Source organism: Cavia porcellus, unplaced genomic scaffold, assembly GCF_034190915.1.
Source record: "Cavia porcellus strain 051 isolate PalLab524CR breed Dunkin Hartley unplaced genomic scaffold, mCavPor4.1 scaffold_6, whole genome shotgun sequence".
In the NCBI taxonomy this organism is placed as follows: domain Eukaryota; kingdom Metazoa; phylum Chordata; class Mammalia; order Rodentia; family Caviidae; genus Cavia; species Cavia porcellus.
In genome coordinates, this window is record NW_026947489.1 from 42786696 (window position 1) to 42805747 (window position 19052).

Genomic DNA, 19052 nt, shown 5'->3' on the forward strand with positions numbered 1-19052 from the left:
TTAAAGAAGAGTTTGTGTATTTTTTCTAAATGGATGATGGGCATCAAAATGTGGTACAAGCAAAACATTATGACAAGTATCAGGACATTGAATTCATTATACTGATTTAAGAAGCAATATACACTTTCACCTAAAAACTAAAAGAAAAATAAATTTTAGATTTCTTTTTACCTATCCTAGCTATTCTTTATGGAAGAAAGAATTCTTTATGGAATTTCTTTATGGAAACCGGCTATTCTTTATGGAAGACTAAAATTACTTTATTTTACCAATATAAGATGATGTTGGAAACTCAACTAGCAGAAAACTGGCAGAAAAAGATTGCCTAAGCATTAAGTGACACAATGCATGCCTGCCAATCCTTTCCTCACTCATTTTCACAGGAGATGCAAGTTCAAATAGTTCATTGCAAGGAAGAACGATGAAGCACTATTAGGAATGAGCACACTGTGTGAAAACTGCAGCTGACAGTAAAAGACAGAGAGAATGCATTGAGGGAAAATAACTCTGAAAAACAAGAACACGTAAGGCCCACAGGCTTGGGACCATTTAGGTACAGTCACAGTAACTGTAGCAAACTGTAAGATACTGATGTGCTTCCACACAGTATGATAATACATGGACCTGATGATAATTTTAGGTAATCAAGAAAAGGTTAAACTATAGTCTATGTATATGTACAGGGAAAAAACCCTAACAATAACTTAACAAACCTTTCAGTCAGAGGTGTTTTAAATTGTGTCAGTATTTAAAGTACTCCTCACTATTTAGAAAGTTCACTTGCATAAAATACCTTGTTTTCAGGATACCGCCAATAAACTGATATTTTATTCTAATCTTACCTGTTGGGAATTATCACCATTCCCTATACTGAGAGGATCTGAAGGTTTGTCAATGGGGCTGTAAAGAGAAAACAAATTAAATTTTAAAAGCCACTCTACCACAAAACAAACAAAACTCCCCCAAAGTCAGAGAAACAGGCATTTTTATTATCTTAGATATGTTTACTATTGAGCCACTATGACATAAAATATTAGGCTAGATGTTTGAGATACAAAAAGTGCAAGATCCCTACCCTTGATCACTGCCTTTTAAGGAACTTACATTCTAACTAAATTGTCTGAAACACTGGCTGGAGTGGTAGTTTATGGAAAAAATTACTGCTTAAAACACACAATACTCCCATCGGTCAAAAATATAATCTATCATTTACTTTTGTGCATGTGATAAACATATGTTTCATTAAAGCTTTTTTCCTAGATGTTTGACAGAAGGGTATAGAAATTATTAAAATATTCCCTATAAGTTCTTTTTATTTTTTGTGGCACTGGGGATTGAACTCTGGGCTGCCTACATGCTAAGCAAGCACACTACCACTGAGTTACATCCTCCCAAGCTTGTTTTATTTTGAAACAGGGTCTCATTAGTTTACCCAGACAGGACTCAGACTTGAGATTCTCTTGTCTCAGCTTCCTGGGTAACAGGGATTACAGCTGTGTACCACCCAAATTCTATAGCACTGGTGGTGAACATGTTGCAGGGGGAGGAAGAGAAAGAAAGAGCAAGCAAGCAGCCAGCCAAGCAGAATGGGCAAATGTTTTTGAAACAAGGAGGAGTAACCTGAGGGGATTCAAGGCAATGTGTCTTCTACTATAATAAATTTTAAAAATTTATAAACATTTGGCACATATTTGATCATACTTCACGTATTTATACACACATACATAAAACACATTTTTATACAAACTGCAAAAACATTACATTTACTGCAAAAACAAAACATTAACATTTTATTCCGAGAAAATGTAGTATTATGGTAAAGGCAGAAAATGCTAACTTCAAGTCCATTTTAACTCATCTGAGTTAAAGACAAAAGAACAATCTCTGTAAGTATTACAGCACTGATTCAGTGACATAATTTCCACAATTAATTCACCACATGAACAAAGGGTAAGTATCATCACTCAAACAGATTTATAGCAAAATAAGGGTTCACATTTCTCAAAATTATTCACTGGAAATAGAAAATCATCTTACAGAGAGGTAACCTACTAAGTAAGCAAGAACTAGAACCTGATCTGAATCTGAGGTATATGACCTGCTAAGACACTGCTAAGATGCTCTTGTTTCCAACAGATATTATGTGCCAAAGCCAGTTATCAAAATTAACTGCTTAAAAAAATGCTTCAAGTTTTCAGAAAAAAGCAAAGCTACCATCAATGTGGGAACTGGGTAAAGTTTCACAGAGGAGTTCAAATTTAAGTAGGTCTTAAAAAGATGTACATATTAGAAAGAAGGAAAAGAGGGGCTGAGGATTTAGTTCAGCAGCATAAGCACCTGCCTTGGAAGCGCGTGGTCATGAGTTCAATACCCAGTTACCGATTAAAAAAAAAAAAAGAAAGAAAGAAGAAAAGGAGAAAAACAAGTGTCAAGAGTCAAAAGGATAGCAAAAAAATTGTTGGTTTCGTGATGATTAACTTAGCTAATAAACAGGCAGTTGAATGACAACGGGAAATAAGGAGGGAAAAGTTGAGGCCAGACTCCAAAGGCCAATGGAAAGATCTAAGAACAGAAATACTCTAAACAAAAGTATTTTAGAAAGATTAATTTGATGGTAGCAAAAACAGACCAGGGCATAATCAGAAATAACATAAACTTGCACTACTCTTAGGGAATCATGGCTTCAAGTTGAGAGGAAGAAGGATTAATAGAAGCTTTAAAAAAAGGTACTATGACAATTGAACAATTTCAGTGTCTGGATCTTGGCTCATCTTTCCAGCTACCACCATTAAAGAATATTGAATAGTAATTAGGTCAGTCTTGCTGATATCCAGGGCACTACAAGAAAATAAGGTTGCATAAAGAGTAAGTCTTAAGAATGTTTCTGGATGATAACTAATTAGAATAATTTGTATCATTCTGTCCAGGATCTCAACTGCATTTTTATAAGCAATGATTCATAACATTTTAAGCTCTGCCTAGGAAAGTTTTATCAGATATGTTTAAAAATTTCTGGATCAATACCAATTCAAAAATACCTGCTAAACAATCAGGACTATGGCAAGATACTAGTAAGCTTATGTTTCACTCAAGTCTAACTGTAGTCGTCTCAGTTTTTTAAATAACTAGCAAATGGGAGAAATAAAATGTCTGAAGATATGATTAGAAATCACTTTATTTTCTGTATAGACTATAACAAGTCAGTGAATATTAAACTTGAATAAATACAACTATCAACACAAAAGAACTATCAAAAGAGAACAAAGATATACGTATAATTCCATAGAAAGAAAGTATATTTACAAATTCCCATGAATGTGAATTAAATCTTTAATGATTACACAAAAAAAGGGGTATCTCAGGGGAGTTGTTAACAGGTCAGTTTTTCATGACTCTGCTGGCATTAGATGTACAAATTCCCTTTTCACCAAACTATGCCTGTTTGACCTGACAAATCTGTTTAACGTTCAACATTCACCCACCATTATCATACCAAGTTGTTAACCCTTAGAAAGAAAAAAACAAAACAAACAAACAAACAAACAAACCAGAACAAAAAAATCTTACTTGTGAGGACAGAGACCTATTCTATGGACAGCTCCCTAGCCATGACCTACCTGCCAGGTACCAAGGATACCAGATGTAAGAAGTTCAGTTATACTAAGATAAATTGCACTGGCTTTTAAAGTTTAAAAACAAGTATGCAAAAAAATCCTACAAGCTTTCTGAAGGCTTTGCCACACTAAAAAAACTGTCACTGTGACAAAAGCTACGGTCTAGCTATTCATTCCACTTTTTTTTTTTTTTTTTTTTTGGTCTTTTTTTCTTTTTATTGGTATCGGGGATCAAACTCACGACCACATACTTGCAAGGCAGGCGCTTATGCCGCTGAGCTAAATCCCCAGCCCTATTCATTTCACTTTTAATGGGTAACATTTTTGTTTACTATCTGCGCAGCACACACAAAGCAATGGGGCAGAAGATGACTAGCAAGGGCAAAGACTAGAAAGCTGTCTAAAAAGTAACACCAATTTGGCTTGTCAAGGATAGAATCGGGAAGCAGATAATATAAACTAAACTAAGCCATAAAATGAGAGGGGCAGCATTAGAGGTTGACAATTTCTGAAAAAGCTGAGTTGAAAGACCAACTCTCCTACAGGTCACTCAAGTACTGTTAGTACTCCTAACCAACAAAGAAAGAGGAATTGAGACACTCAAAGCCATGGACACTACACGGCTGATTAAGAAGCACTGGATTCAAGTGGAACTAAGATGTACCAACTGGGACTTAGATTTCATAACACCACCAAGATACTATTTCAAGAGGATGTGTGCATAAATCTCTGCAGATAAGAATTCATAAGCAGTTTCATATACTATATGACTGATTTTTTTTTTAAAGTTTTAGTCCTAAATAGTTCTGAAACCTATGATGAATTTACAGACTTCTTAGAGGAGTAAATACTTTACAGTACCTTAGTCTATGAGATTCTAGGCTTCTATTCTTGCAACTTTTCTTGTAAACTGCTATTTCCACAGGAAGGGGACCAAGAGATGGAGGGAGGAGAGGTGGAGAGAAGGGGAAGTAAAAGAACCAAGATGTGTCATATACACACACCAACTTCCCATGATAAAAACTACAAACATGTACTAAATTAATATTAAAATTTTTGTAAAATTCTGCTATTTGCCAAGAAAGAAATAGGCAAGTGTAACCTAGTTTTCCATTTATCTTGAGGAAGGAAGGAAGAGAGGAGGGAGAAAGAGAGGCAAAGAGGGAGAGAGGCAGGTGTATAGGTAGAATTACAAGAAAAAAAATGAAAAAGAGAAGTGCAAGGAAAAAGAAAAGGCAAAGGAAAGCGAAAAGAGGAAGAGAAACAGATCCAAACAGATAGAGACAGATGAGAATCAGGGAGCAAATAAATATTCTTACAAAATAAAAGATAAGCCAGGCAAAGTGGTGCATGCCCATAATCCCAGCACTCAGGAAGGTGAGGAAGGAGAATTGGCATACAGTTCAAGGCTAGTGTGGGCTACACAGTGAACTCAGGCCAGCCTGAACTACAAAACAAGTTCTTGTCTCAAAAAAGAAAAACAAAATTCTTTTAGGTAAGGCCATAGAAAGAACAAAAAGTTAGTTGCTTGACCATCACTAACTTGGCAACTTCCTGTAGGAAGAAGGCTTGCCTAAAATCCAATCCTACTACCTGCTCGTAATAAAGACAAAGTCAATAAAATAACAGGCAATCCATTAATAATTGATTACAAATTATGTAAAAGCTGAATACTTGTAACAAATGTAAATTCCAATATTCATTTACAATGTAAAGGGGGAAAACTCAACAAATTAAGAAATATCAAGGTATTTTCATATTGTGATTTAAAAGTTATTTCAAATAAATGAACAAAATCATACTTAAGCGACTAAAATATCAGAGCTATCCGCTCAAAGGAAAGATATACAGCAAAAATGCTTGTTAGCACTGCTAGTCTAACACTGCTCTTTAACTTTTAGCACTGGAATTCTCAACACAAGCAGTGTTGGAAGATACCAAAACAACCAAACAGATAAAATCTCCCAAGAGGAGCAAAATACTTAGATATGCCATGCTAGTAGTTAGAAGGAGTCCACATTGTAGAATATAAACTCTTCCAAAACGGACTTATAAATCGATGCATTTTCAAACACAAATAACTGATCATCTAACTGGGAAAAATTGGATCTCTGTAATTTACAAAGAAACAAAACATGGGAGACTTAGGAATTTACAGTGTATAAAAAGTTCACTCAATATTCATGTATAAATTAAAATGAGACACTAGTTTTTCTGTTTATCAACACTAGGAGGAAAAATTCAGGAAACTGGTACTCACAAACTCTAGACCAAGCAGTTCTATTTTCAGGAACAATCAATGTTTAACATTTATGTGAAAAGACATTCAGTACAGTGTTTTACATAGTACCATTAAAATGAAAATAACACAGGAATAAGAAACACTGACTGGCTTAACAGATTGGAAATACATTCAGTGAAAATTTCTGGGTAGTAAGATCACATAAAATATTAATTTTCTTCTGTATGCTTTCATAATTTTTTCACATTTCCATCAACACAAACATATTATTTTATATTCAGAAAGCAATGAATATTATCTCAAAGAAACATCTAAATTTTAAAGTTCTGCTCTGCAAACTCTAGGGGTTATAACACAGAGTGTGACTTTAACTAGACTGACATTTTTAATGAGAATGACAATGTATATTAAAGAATGAATAATGAATGCATCTCGTGTATATTTCAATAACTTCATTCTTTTTTTTTTGTCTTTTTCCTTTTTATCGGTACCAGGGATCGAACTCGCCACTGCCTGCTTGCAAGGCAGGTGCTCATGCTGCTGAGCTAAATCCCCAACCCCAATAAATTCATTCTTATAGCAAGCACTATAGAAGTAGAAACCAGTAAGATAAGTAATTGCATTTGGTTCATCATGAAGATGTAGGGATACAAAAGTATAGATATAAACGGCAACTCGAAAAGGTCAAAGTTTATAACTCAGAAAGATTTATTTGGCTTTAGCCTTTATTATTAACCTTGATATAAACAAATCTCACAGAGTTTACAGTAATTTTACGTTTTGTTGCCTAGTCACAAATTTATGAAATATGGTCAAATACACAATGAATATTTAAACATGAATATTAATACAATAAGACATTAACTCCCTTAAACTACTCCCTCTCACTTCCAACACACTTATCTCATGATTTTAGGCACTTTCTGAAGCATTTCTAGAAACTCTCTTTTGTGTCTTTACAAAATGTGATCAAACATTATGGTGAATCTGCAGCCCAGTGCCATCTAATAGACAAGTAGGTTTGTAAAAATACTACAGTCTAGGCTCATCCATTTATTCAAGGACTCTGGTACCGTGTAATTTCTGGCTTATCCCCAAAGTCAAAACAACCATGAAAGGTAACCATCTGGAATCCACTCAGGAGACTCAGGTTGCTGCGGCAATGTATCTAAAGACACTCATGACAGAGGACCTGGAGAACCATTTCAAAAAGTGATAAGACAATGGTTAAGTGTGTCTGAAGTGAGGGGGAGAATCTTAAGGAGGATTAATGTGTTTTTTTATTATGTTACTGGTTTAAAAATTTAAACATTCACCATGTTTCTTAATCACTACATATGTTTATATAAATAAGTATTTAGTCATTAACATTTAAATAATTTCCACTGTCAAAAAGAGTAAAATCAACGATTTGAAAAATTTAAACCAAAGAACATGGCACTAAAGAAATGGGCTCTGACAATAACTTATGCAATTATTATTGGCTCAGTGTGAAAAATGTCTTTTACAGTATTTTACTACTAACTAAGACACTGGGTATAATATTTAACACAGAGGCATTAAAATATCACTTAAATTTAACTTTGGATTAAAAGAAAAGAACAAAGATCTTAATATATTAAGCTTACGGAACATTCAGGAAAGTAAAATTATAAAACTAACTTTATGATTTTCTCACAGGTCATAATCAAGTATAATGCAATCCAAGATTGCAAGATCCAAGAAGTGAAAATCGAATGGAATGGGATTCAGTACTAAAGATTACAAATCTGTTTACACAGACACAGTATCATCATCCCAAAATCATGCTAGGGTAGAGGTCAGGAGAAAACTTCTCTCATAAAATCAATATGGGTGATAAAATGAGTATGGGTTTTCACTCACAGGATATAAGACTTTAGTTATTTCTGGAACTAACTATCCTTGAATATCTGTGTCACAGGTCTTCCCTCATTGTATCAGGGAGATGGCTGTTATGGTTTGGATGCCTCCTGCCCCCAAAGCCTCATGCAATCATGGAGGTGACTGAATCTAGCATTGGTGATTGGCTTGTTGTCTAGCACTAGGATTGGTGGTGTGAGTGCTGTACCTGCCCAAGGGTGGGGAGCCGGTATACAATGTAAGGGCAGGCAAGAGGTGTGCTTTCTCTCTTTTGCCCTTTCCCTCTTGTTGTTTGCAGCCACCATGAATGGTTGCCCCTCAGCCAAGTCACCCTGTGTTAGAGCCAGCTGAGTGCAGACTGAAACCTCCAAAAAACTATAAGCTAAATAAACCTTTCCTCCCCTAATTTTGGGTTTTGCATATTTTGTCCCAGCTATGTGAGAAAAGTAACACAATGTCAATTAAGTGACAAGACCTTTTTATACTCGACATTCCTTAACTTTTTTTTAACAGGGAGCATCTTTCCTGGGCCCAGGGTGGTCTGCAAACCACTGCAAAGGTAAAGGCATAAAGAGGCTTGCCCAAAGTGTAAACGAGGGAAGAATAAACAGCAGATACTCAAACCTAAAACTGTGAGCCTGCACTACCCCATAGCCAAACAATTGTGCCTAAGTGATGGACCTTGTCAAGAAGGATTTTATGTTAAAAAAAAAAAAAAAAGAGGCAGAATGAAAAGAGAAGACTGACAGGCAAGAGGGCAAAAATGTCTGACTATATTAGCAGCAGTACTTACGTATCATACCTCTGCAGTGGTGTCACTTTATTTTTATTCTTATCAACCGAACCCGTAGACAACTGAAGAAAATTGGGATTTAATTTATACAATTCCTGAAGTAGTTTCTGTTCGTATTCTTGGTGTTTACCCGCCTAATGAAAGGAGAAATTAAAACTGCAGTAGGATTCACAAAGTGGCTATTATAAAATACTGTATTACCTTCTGAATTATTTAACATTCATTAAATAAAACACAGTTTTCTCATGAAGTCAGAGAAAACTACAAGGATGAAAGTTACAAAACTTCTAGACTAGTAAAAATTTATATATATTTATATCATAAATTAAGGCATTTCATTAACTTCTATTATACAGAAAAGCATATTAAGGAGAGGATAATGTCACTACCTCAGAAACTAAAGGTCCATTTTAGACCTATTTGCAAATTTTTCACGATTAAATCTTCTAACAGGTAATTGCTGAGTTTCTGAAAATCAGCCCAAATTTACTGATTGATTCCATTTTATTTAGACACCAACACTTTAAATAACTGGTTCTATACTCTTCATTATCTTGGCATTAACTAAAAATTATATGAGTTTGTTTTTGCTTTCTCCTTTCCTCTCACCAGGAACAACATAAAAATTAATATATTTTAAACTCTGGACCAAGGGTTAGTAGAGCAGTTTATAGTCACATGCTTATTTTTGTAAATAAAATTTTGTTGAGACATAATTATGCTCATTCATTTACATACTGCCTAGGATTCCTTTCTTGCTACAAAAGATAGTGGAACACTTGTAACAGAGACTACATGCCTAGAAATTCTAAGATATTTACAACATGGAAGCGGCCCTTTGTAAAGATTTGCTGACCCCACTATACATGTAACAGGAAAATGCTGTATTTACCACAGTTGGGCAGCTGCACATCTAAAAGAACTATCACAAATATTGTGGATGAAATCAGGCAAAAATTGATGTCTGAATCTAATTAGACATAAGCATCAAGGATCATGAAATTAGTTTGAGTAACTTTTTGCTGTCTGCATAAATATAATGACTAGAAGGACATTTTTACTTACATTCAGGAATCTTTATTATTTTAAAATTCTGATTAAAACTTAAGGCAAAAGCAATGTGGAAGATATCAAAACAGAAGCAAAATAACAAAAAATGCAGACATTCTCATTTAATTGAGTACAACTGTGTACTGCGTACTACACAACACATCAACACTACTCTGAGAGGCAACTTGTTTGTTTCAACTGGATCTCTAAATATTACTAAAATTGAAGCTATGGAATAATAAAGAATTATTTTCTAATTTTTGTCATGATGTAATTTATTCAAATTTCTTTCCTATACTGAGAAAGTTTTAACAAAGGCCCTTTAAAACTATCTTTTAAATTCAAGAAGAGCATGCAAGAATATTAAAAGTCATAAGAAACAAATGCATTTAGATGTAGATTTTATTTGTGTGTGTGCACATGCAGTACTAGGAACTGAATCCAAGGCTGTTGCACTGAGCTACATCCCCAGCTCTTTTGTTTGAGATAGAGTCTCAATGAATTGCTAAATTTTCCAGACTGTTAAACTCAGAAAATTCCTGCATTGGCTTCAGAGGAGTGTACTGGGATTATAGGAGTGTACTACCACACTTGGCCAGAGTTTACATTTTGAAAACATGAGAAGCTTTGACAATTCCTACTGCAAATAAGTATTTCAGATGTTATGACTTTTTTAGCCACAAAAAGCTCAATCTGATATTGAAGTGATTCTTCAAAGGCAGTTCACAATAATAGCATAAATCTCATTACATATAAGTTTCAACTTACTATTCATATATTTTTCGCTAACACTTTAAATGAGATCAAATTCTCTGGTAGACAGAAATCTTCATTATGATGGTGTATAAATATTGAGTAAAGTATACTCTGCACTGGTTAAAATTCATATTGAAATGGTTCTATTGAGATTTAAGAAAGTTTCATCCAAAAATCAAAAAGCATTTATTGAATAAATAAGAGATTAGTATCTCAACTGTCCTTGGTAGATATCAAGTACGCCTAACACTGTTTCTGAACTATATGGACCAGTGTCAAGAAACTCTAATGTATTATAATAATGTTTAATCTGCACTAACTCCACACCAAAAAAAAAAAAAAAGGTAACATTTCTTTTTATTGAACAGTTTGCTTTTAATGGAAACTCCTACCAGCCTGAATACCTCCCACCTTCTAAATGAGAAGTATTTCTGCAAAAATCCACATCAACAATATTAATTCCTTATCTATAAGAGGGAAGTACACCATTATGCTTTGGTACAACTTTCATTTATGTTCAATATTTTTACTTGTAAATGTATGTTTATACTAGAAATTAAAAGTAGACAGAAGAAATGTAAAAAATGTAAGATATTAATTCATCCATTATAGGACACCAACTCAATGGACACTTTCAAGGGAGAATCATTCCATAAAACTGTTACTTCATCAGAATCACTGGACAGAATATTATTTTCTAGTTTATAAAAAGCAGAGATGGGGAAAATCCTAATAATTTCAATGACCCACTTGGACTTCAGTTTCCCAAAGTACTGTCTTTAGTTAACTGAATTTTGGCTATATATCCTCCCTTGTGAATATGTGTTAGCATATTAAAGACTGAGAACTCTTGCAACAAAGAAACCTATTATCATCATTAATCTAGCACTTTCAAGCTTAGCTGCCCAGACTCATCCATATCCCACAAAATTAACATTTCACAGAACATGATATTTAGAAAACACAATTTTAAAGTAGTGTCAGTTTTTAAAAAGTCATATCCCTAGTTTTTAATGTTTACAGTTTTAACTTATGAAGACAAAGTACTCCATCTTGCATAAAGTTGGTAGTTCATAGGACTTTACTACCTGCATTTCCTCTTTTGTGAAGCTGGCTGCCTCATCCCCCAATTCATGTAGATACATACAGTCAGGTTTTGGACACTGCATATTCTTTAAGAAGTAACTGCAGTATTTTGTTGTACCTAGAGATGCCTGCAAGAAGAGGGCAGAGGACAAAAGAGAACTCAAAACGTGAACTGAGAGAACAATGAGAATCTCCATGTTTAGTATTTTCATGTCACCCAAAACAAGGCACAGGTAGGACAAAACAAGAACTATGACAAAGAACACTGAGTAATTGAATAGGATCTAATAGGATTTATTACAAATGACTCTTATTTGGAAGAACTAAGGAAAACATCTCAGTCTATAGTTTCCAAAACTCAAACAAATCTTCTCTAGATAACATGAAAAGAGATACAAAAATCTGTTCTTTGCTATCAGTGGCTAAAACACAGAAGGCAAATTTCTTTTTCTAATTATGTCATCCTTCCTTCATTTATAGAAATCACCGTTTGGTGGAACCGTTCAATCAAACTTGGATCAGGTGAGGAAGATAATGATTAAATTTTCACAAAATAAAAGGTATGTAAAAACAAGATATTTTGAGATTATGTGATAACAATGAATGTACTTATTCTTATCTGGTAAAACAGGAACCTGTAAGTCAACAGCAAACCAATCAATTATCACAGGCTGATATGGGTGACTTACAACCTTCAAATGAATTGTTTTTAAAGTTCATATGTAAATCTAGATTCTTCTCTACTTACTACATCTTATCCTTTCCCCTTAAAAGGAAAAATCAAGAGGATCACATTACCTTCAGTGTTCTGCCATCTACTACCACATTGTTGACACACTGTATGGCTCTGAGAGCATCTTCTGACCGAATGTAGGTGACATAAGCACTGGCACTTGGACCCTAGAATGAAAAAATCCCAGCCTGCAGTTATTGGTTTCAAATGACATACTACTGAAAAATAAAATTCTCTTGCAACCTGCATACAGAATTCTAAAAGGCTTTATTAATACAGGCTTTATTAATACTCTATTATTGCTAACCATAATAATTAGTGGCTTTAAGCACTACTACGTCATTTATAAGAATCATACTTGAACTTTATTTCATTCTAAATCAACTACAACAGATAAAGTATCTTTGGCTCGGCATTTATTTTATTAAGAAGTCATCTGACGGGCTCTTAAAGGTTATAAAAATTTGAAATTTAGATCAAAAGTAAGATTTGTTACATTATAGTCTATCAAAAATAAATGCAAAATGTAAGCATTCAATTTGCTAATATCAATAGCAAAGTTGCTTTATTAAGATTTTAATATCTAAAAATATCACCAATTATAAATTATCTAATTAACAATTACCAACTCTTCCATCCCTTTATATTCTACTAATAAATCTTTTATTTAATATTATCTTTTTGATTACTATTAACATTGCTAAATCCTGGAAAAGTCAAGTAAATACCAATAATTCCCCCACCTACCAACAGAGGTCACTACACTGCTTAAATTCTTTACTCTCTACTTTCCTAATTACAAAGAGCAAATTTCCTTCTGAACAACCCACATCAAGCCCAGACCATGAGGGAAGAAAGGGAAAACTCCCTATAATTAGTTACCTGTGAGCCTGCGTATGATGTGCTATTATTGATGACAACTTTATGTATTTTACCAAACTTCCCAAAATATTCTGGTCGTTTTAAAACCTATAAAAGAAGAAAAATAAGGTATGAACTACTCCTATTTTCATCAGTTATTATCCTTATAATGGGAACACATGTCATCCCTTTTCATTGAAAGGAAAATGCTGGAGACCACAAATTCACAATGGCTAATTCTGCATTCTGCCTTAAGAAATAAAATAGAGGGTTGGGATTGTCAGTACCACCCATCTAAGATTTTTATGCTCTTCTTAGCATAAAATCATCTATGCCCTCTTGGAGTCATATCAGGATTATACTTGCCCAGAGTCATAAACCTTTGAGTCTTCCAATGAAATAGAATCTTTTGCTAACCCCGCCTACCACTGTATACATTCAATAAATAGTGGCTATTCAGGAGTATGAAGGGGAGGATTCTTCAGGAGATACTGACTTTCCAGCCATTCAGGTATTACTAAATTTGTCTCTGTTTTTCTTTTTTCTTTTTCTTTTTTTTTTCACCATACCTTAACACAGACAATCAGGACTCTTTGCCGGGTCCCCAATAGGAAAACAGTAATTTTAAACGTTTTCCAATAAATATGATTAATTTCTAACTGTGATTTATGTAGGTAACCTACAAGAAATCTAAAGAGTCTAAAAGCTATGACTTCTTGAATAGAAACTGAGACTGTCTGGCATAATCTATTATGTTCTATTACTAAACCAACATCTATGGGATATTATATAGTAGTCTTAAAAATACAGAGATCAAACCTTAATTGTACTGTCACTAATATATGACCCTTAAGAGAAAACAGCTCTCAATACAATGACCAAAATTAAGTACTACAGGCAGAGACACAAAGAACTGACATTGAGTCTTTTCTCATAAATCTATTGCTTATTAAAACATTATTCATAAATAACAAACATACTAAGTGTCCCTTCAACACTTATGTCTTGATTTACTTTATGAATAGTGTTTCTAATGTCAATTTTACCATTTCTCATTTGTCTCATAAACACCACCACTACTACCACTCCCTGTCAATCTCCAAAACAAGTATATACATTTCTTTCTCAATTATCTGGTAACTTCTTGGCTATTTCCCTTCACACTTACCTCATTTCCATTATTTTATAATGGCCCTATACACTCTTTTAGGTACCTTCACAAACTTGTTTAACCTTGCTTAATTCAGTCAACACAATTTAATATAAAAATGTCTTCCATGATATGATCTGCAACTACTTCAACCTTAATTTCCCTTCAACCCACTACTTTTATAATTTCTATTTGTATTTATGTTCAGTGATTCAACAAATATGTGCACCTTACTACTTATTTTGTAGTGTAAAAATAGCACTTCAAGAACCTGAATGCACACACATGTCCTTTGAGGAACTAGCTAAATGTACATTCAGATCCAGTAGGTCTATGCATGATAAATCCACATTAGTATAGCTGCTATTGGCCAACAGACTACATCTTGAAAAAGGTTCTATAGTAGTGGTGTCCAAGCAAGCATTTTTTGTTTCTCCTCTCTCTGTATTTTTTCAATACATGTGGAAAAAGGTTATATTATCATGAAGTCATTCAATGAAAGGAAAGAGGTAATAATGTATACATCAAATTAGTTTTTTAAAAGTGGGCAATGTAACTGATAGGGCTGAAGACCGTAGTTTATAAAAAATAGCTTTTGGCAAAAATTAAGGTGTAACAACACAAGATTGGTATGTAATTACCCTGGCATGTCCACACTGCATGCAGAATGGCTTTTTCAAAGTAGAAATCTAGCCATATCATTCTGTTCTTAAGAACATGCCACTGCTTCCCACTGACTACAGGATGAAGTACAACCTCCTCAGTATGGTTAAAGGCCCTTTATAATCATCACCACTTACCTTGCCAACCTTATCTCTCACCACTGCACTCTAATCTTCCAGTCAAATACATCAGATCGCAGATGAAGGTCTTTCTCATCTGGAAGCATGTGTATAATTCCTGTGCCAGAAGCACTTTACCCAAATGACACCAATGGAACATATACTTCTTCTGCAAGATCTGGTGCTACCCCTTGGGCCACCATAATGCATAGCATTTTTCATACTACACTGTCACTTTTATAAATTTTGTTTGTTAGTGTCTTATATAGTGACTGACACATTGTAGTTATTTAACAAATTTTTATGGAAAAACTGAATAGTGTTAACGCTGAACGATTCAGGACACTCCAAGTATTTACAAATGGCCAGGTGCTGACATGTAACGGGGGACAGGGAATATTGATCTGAACACTGCAGATTCTGACACATTAGTAAAACAGTATTCTACTGAATAAAGTACAAGATATGGGAAGTAGAGAGTGTTCTGTACTTTAGCATATTATTTATATGCTTGATATTATATATTTGAGAGTGGGCCAGTTTTAGCAATAACAGAGTACAAACAAGACTACATTACATGACTGAATGAGTAAATTTCCTGGTATACAATTTTTAGGATCACAGTCAATTATTCATAGACACTACAGGAAAAAACTGGTAATCAGAAGGATTTTGAGTGAACACAAAAGTAAATAGATGAAGAACAAAGCAATCACTATATAGAATATACTACATTAAGTGCTCTATGCCCACAGGCAGGTCACTCAACTTTCCTTTGCCTTGGGTTCTCATTTATAAAATGAAATGGTATATATTAACAAGCTTCTAGGTTCCTCAAACCAAATGAATGCTATCTCAGGCTAACATATACACATCTGAGACACGACTGTCCCTATCAGCTGTCCAGCTACACCCATGAATTCTTCAAGCCTATCTTCTTCACCCACTGCTCAGCTAAGCTTTCTGTGAATATCTAATTGCACACCCTGCTATTCTACAGTCCAAGAGAACTATGCACCTCCCATATCATAAGCATTCACCACATTTATAGTGCTTCTCTACTATGCTATACTCTTGGTAATACGGTTAGTAAAGGTAGTCTGTATCTGACTTGCTAACATCTACAACAGCAAAGTTCTCAGAGGACCTGGTATATATTCAAGAAATTCATTTGTAGAATGAATGAAGTAGATCTCTACAAACTTAAAATTTTATGACTTATAAAGATAGTGCTCTAACCATTACCTTTCATCACCACATCTTCTAAGATGTTTTCTATTGACCACAGAATATAAATATACTTGGCAATCAGTATTGATGGCAAGTTTTCTGTTGTACACAAATTATTTCAAAATAAGCCTTATTCTTACAACACTTGCTTTGATTTAGTAAAATACCAAACTTTTCATCATTCAAAGGTAAGTAAATTATAGAGATCTTTGTCTTAAAGATGTACTGAGAATTTGAAACTTCTTTTGCGTTTTCTAGTGGAAACTTTAAATTTTCCAAAAACTTAAAAAGTTATATAGATATAATAATCTTAGAAGACATTGAGGCTGAAGATTTAGCTCAATGGTATAAGCACCTGCCTGGCAAGGGTGAGGTCATGAGTTCAATCCCCAGTACCAGTACCAGGGGAAAAAAAAAAAAAAAAGACACGAAGAAGTGGTAGTATTCAATAAAAATCAAAGCACTTTGTTTCTGTTCTTAGGAACCAAAGTTTAAGAAAATTTATTTCTTTTCATCAAAAACTAATGATTTTAAAGTATAAAACTTGTGATTTTTAAGGTATTCTCAGGATCATGATAAAGTATTCTTACTAGTTATCACTGTTTAATTTTATTTATACAATAGTTCTTCAGATTAATCTAGATATATATATATATAAATAAAGTAGAAATAACGCTTTGTGAGTAAAGTCTTACAAATCAAATACTCAAAAGAGGCAATAATCCAAATACAAGATTCAAAGCATAACTTAATTTCCTCTACCTTTGTAAGTGGCTCCATAGTCTCCAATACTAGAAGTGACCAAATGCAAGATGTATTAAAACAAGTATTTATTTGTTTATTGAAGCAGCAGTTTTGGAAAGGCAAAAGTCAACACTAAGCATTAAGATTAGGAGGAATAAAGAAGCACAAGTATACTCTGGGTAGACAAAGGCAAAGCTGAAAAACAGAAAGTGTAGTGCAGAACTGCAGCCATGTTCAAGGAAATGGTCATGACTGAGATAGGTAGTCCGCCTATAGAGTAAGCAGAAAACAGAAGCTCAGGAAATAGAAAAAATTTTGCTGAAGCTGTGTCACTGGCCTAAAATGAGCTCTCTGCTCTACTCTTTAGTTATGGAAAGAACCTATTCTGAATATCACATAGGTTGAAAATGGTCACCATTGCTACCATCTAATGCCTAGGTTCACAGTAATTCCTGAGTTGCCACCATACTTATTATCTATGATAGATCCATCTGCATTGTTCCTCTTACACCGCTATTGATTTTGAAGTTTTATAGCTTCAATATATTGTAATTTAATCATCAATAAATAGTTATTATTCTCTCTAAATCACTTTTTTGCAAAAACAGACATTTTAGACTTCTTAAAGTTTCTCCTTCTAGGGCTTCTAGCATACTCAGGCAAATCTGAGGATTCCTATCTCCTTAAATACCTTCACTACAATTCTCACTTTGATTAGTATCATAAAGAACATTACTTTAAAAATTTTTCAAGATGTACTTGGAAGAGAACTTTCCCCCAGTCCAGCTCCCTCCTATTAAAGTAAACACTGTGGCTATCAATCAGCTCCTACTTGTTTTCCCAGTAATGTAGCCAGCACCTTGCAGTTCATCAAATTAAAAATTAGCAGATACTTATCCAAGGATTTCAAGGAAAGTACGAGCTCAACAATATTAAGGCCGGTGGTAGAAGGAGAGAAGCGTATGGCTATAAGCACAAAAGTAATAAGAAGCCAAAAATGGTTAAGATCTACTCTGATCAAAATGAGTGACAAAGAATATAGTCTTTTATTTCATTTAATTAAATTTGACTTCTTTCCCCAAAATTGGCTTAGAATGAGTAAGTAAAGGATGATGATAAAGTATAACAATAGTTTTTTGGGAGAAAAAAAATCCAAGAATTACTACTTAGGCATGATTAAAAACACGTTACTAACTTTTCTTGTGTGTTCAAGTAACTGCATCTTCATTATTGCTACTTACGTAGCTACAGAAAAGAGGAAAAGAACCAGTATTCATGTTACATGTTAGCCATAAGGCAAAACAGAATCATTATTCATTTTCACGGATTTTCAGTGTTAAAGGGAACTTCAAAACCTAATTAAGCTGGATGTGGTGGTGCACGCTTGTAATCTCAGCACTAATGAGGCTGAGGCAGAAGAATCCTTGCAAATTCGAGATCAGCCTAGGCTCAAGTCCAGCCTGAACTGCATAATGTGATCTTGTCTCAAAAAAGACCAAAAGAAAAAAAAAATTAAAAAACAGCAAAAAGCAAAAAAAAAAAAAAAACCCAACCAACAAACAAATATATTATATATCACAAATATATATTTTACAAGAACTCAGACCAAGAAAGATTAAACCATTAAACCATTGGTCTAAACCATAACTGGCCATTGTTTTCTTAGCAAGTATTGAAAAGTCATTTTTTATTTTTTCCCAGGATTTTTTTCAGGGGACCCCTACAGTTCAACAGGGTCAATTGTTATTTCCAAGTAAGACAAGCAAACAGAAAATGTGTCGTTAACATCAAAAACAGAAAAGACTTACCTCTGGGTCTGCTAGGCGCTGAGACAAACCTACAACGAAGACAAGGTTTTTTTGTACGACACGCACGCTGGCCAAATGTTTGCGATTTTCTGATATTTTCTGTTTTCTCTCATTCTGTTTCTGTTTTTTCTCATTTTTTATCCTTTGTAGCTCTTCCTGGGAAAGTGGTTTATAAACTGCTGGGTCTTCTGGATATGGCTATAAGCACAAAAACAGAAGTTAGCATTAAATACAAAAACTGTAAGAATAATAATTATCCGGGGCTGGGGATTTAGCTCAGCGGCATAAGAGCCTGCCTTGCAAGCAGGCAGTCGCGAGTTCG

At 34.1% G+C, this 19052-nt stretch overlaps 1 protein-coding gene across 7 annotated transcripts in view; it reads right to left on the bottom strand.

The window, feature by feature from the left end:
• The window catches only part of Cnot4 (CCR4-NOT transcription complex subunit 4), a 123320-nt gene that overhangs the window by 33847 nt on the left and 70421 nt on the right, over positions 1–19052 (bottom strand). For 4 of the 7 annotated variants that reach the window (XR_010048064.1, XM_063250542.1, XM_063250541.1 and 1 more), the window contains exons 3-8: positions 18731–18928; positions 13038–13124; positions 12221–12322; positions 11425–11550; positions 8531–8664; positions 843–900 (exon numbers count right to left, since the gene is read on the bottom strand). Coding sequence is in view for 6 of the 7 variants with exons in the window: in XM_063250542.1 (XP_063106612.1) it covers positions 843–900; positions 8531–8664; positions 11425–11550; positions 12221–12322; positions 13038–13124; positions 18731–18928 (705 nt within the window). In the remaining variant the exon portion in view is untranslated. The remainder of the gene's footprint in view (positions 1–842; positions 901–8530; positions 8665–11424; positions 11551–12220; positions 12323–13037; positions 13125–18730; positions 18929–19052) is intronic. The other 3 variants (XM_063250543.1, XM_023567533.2, XM_063250546.1) reach the window with 1 other exon arrangement.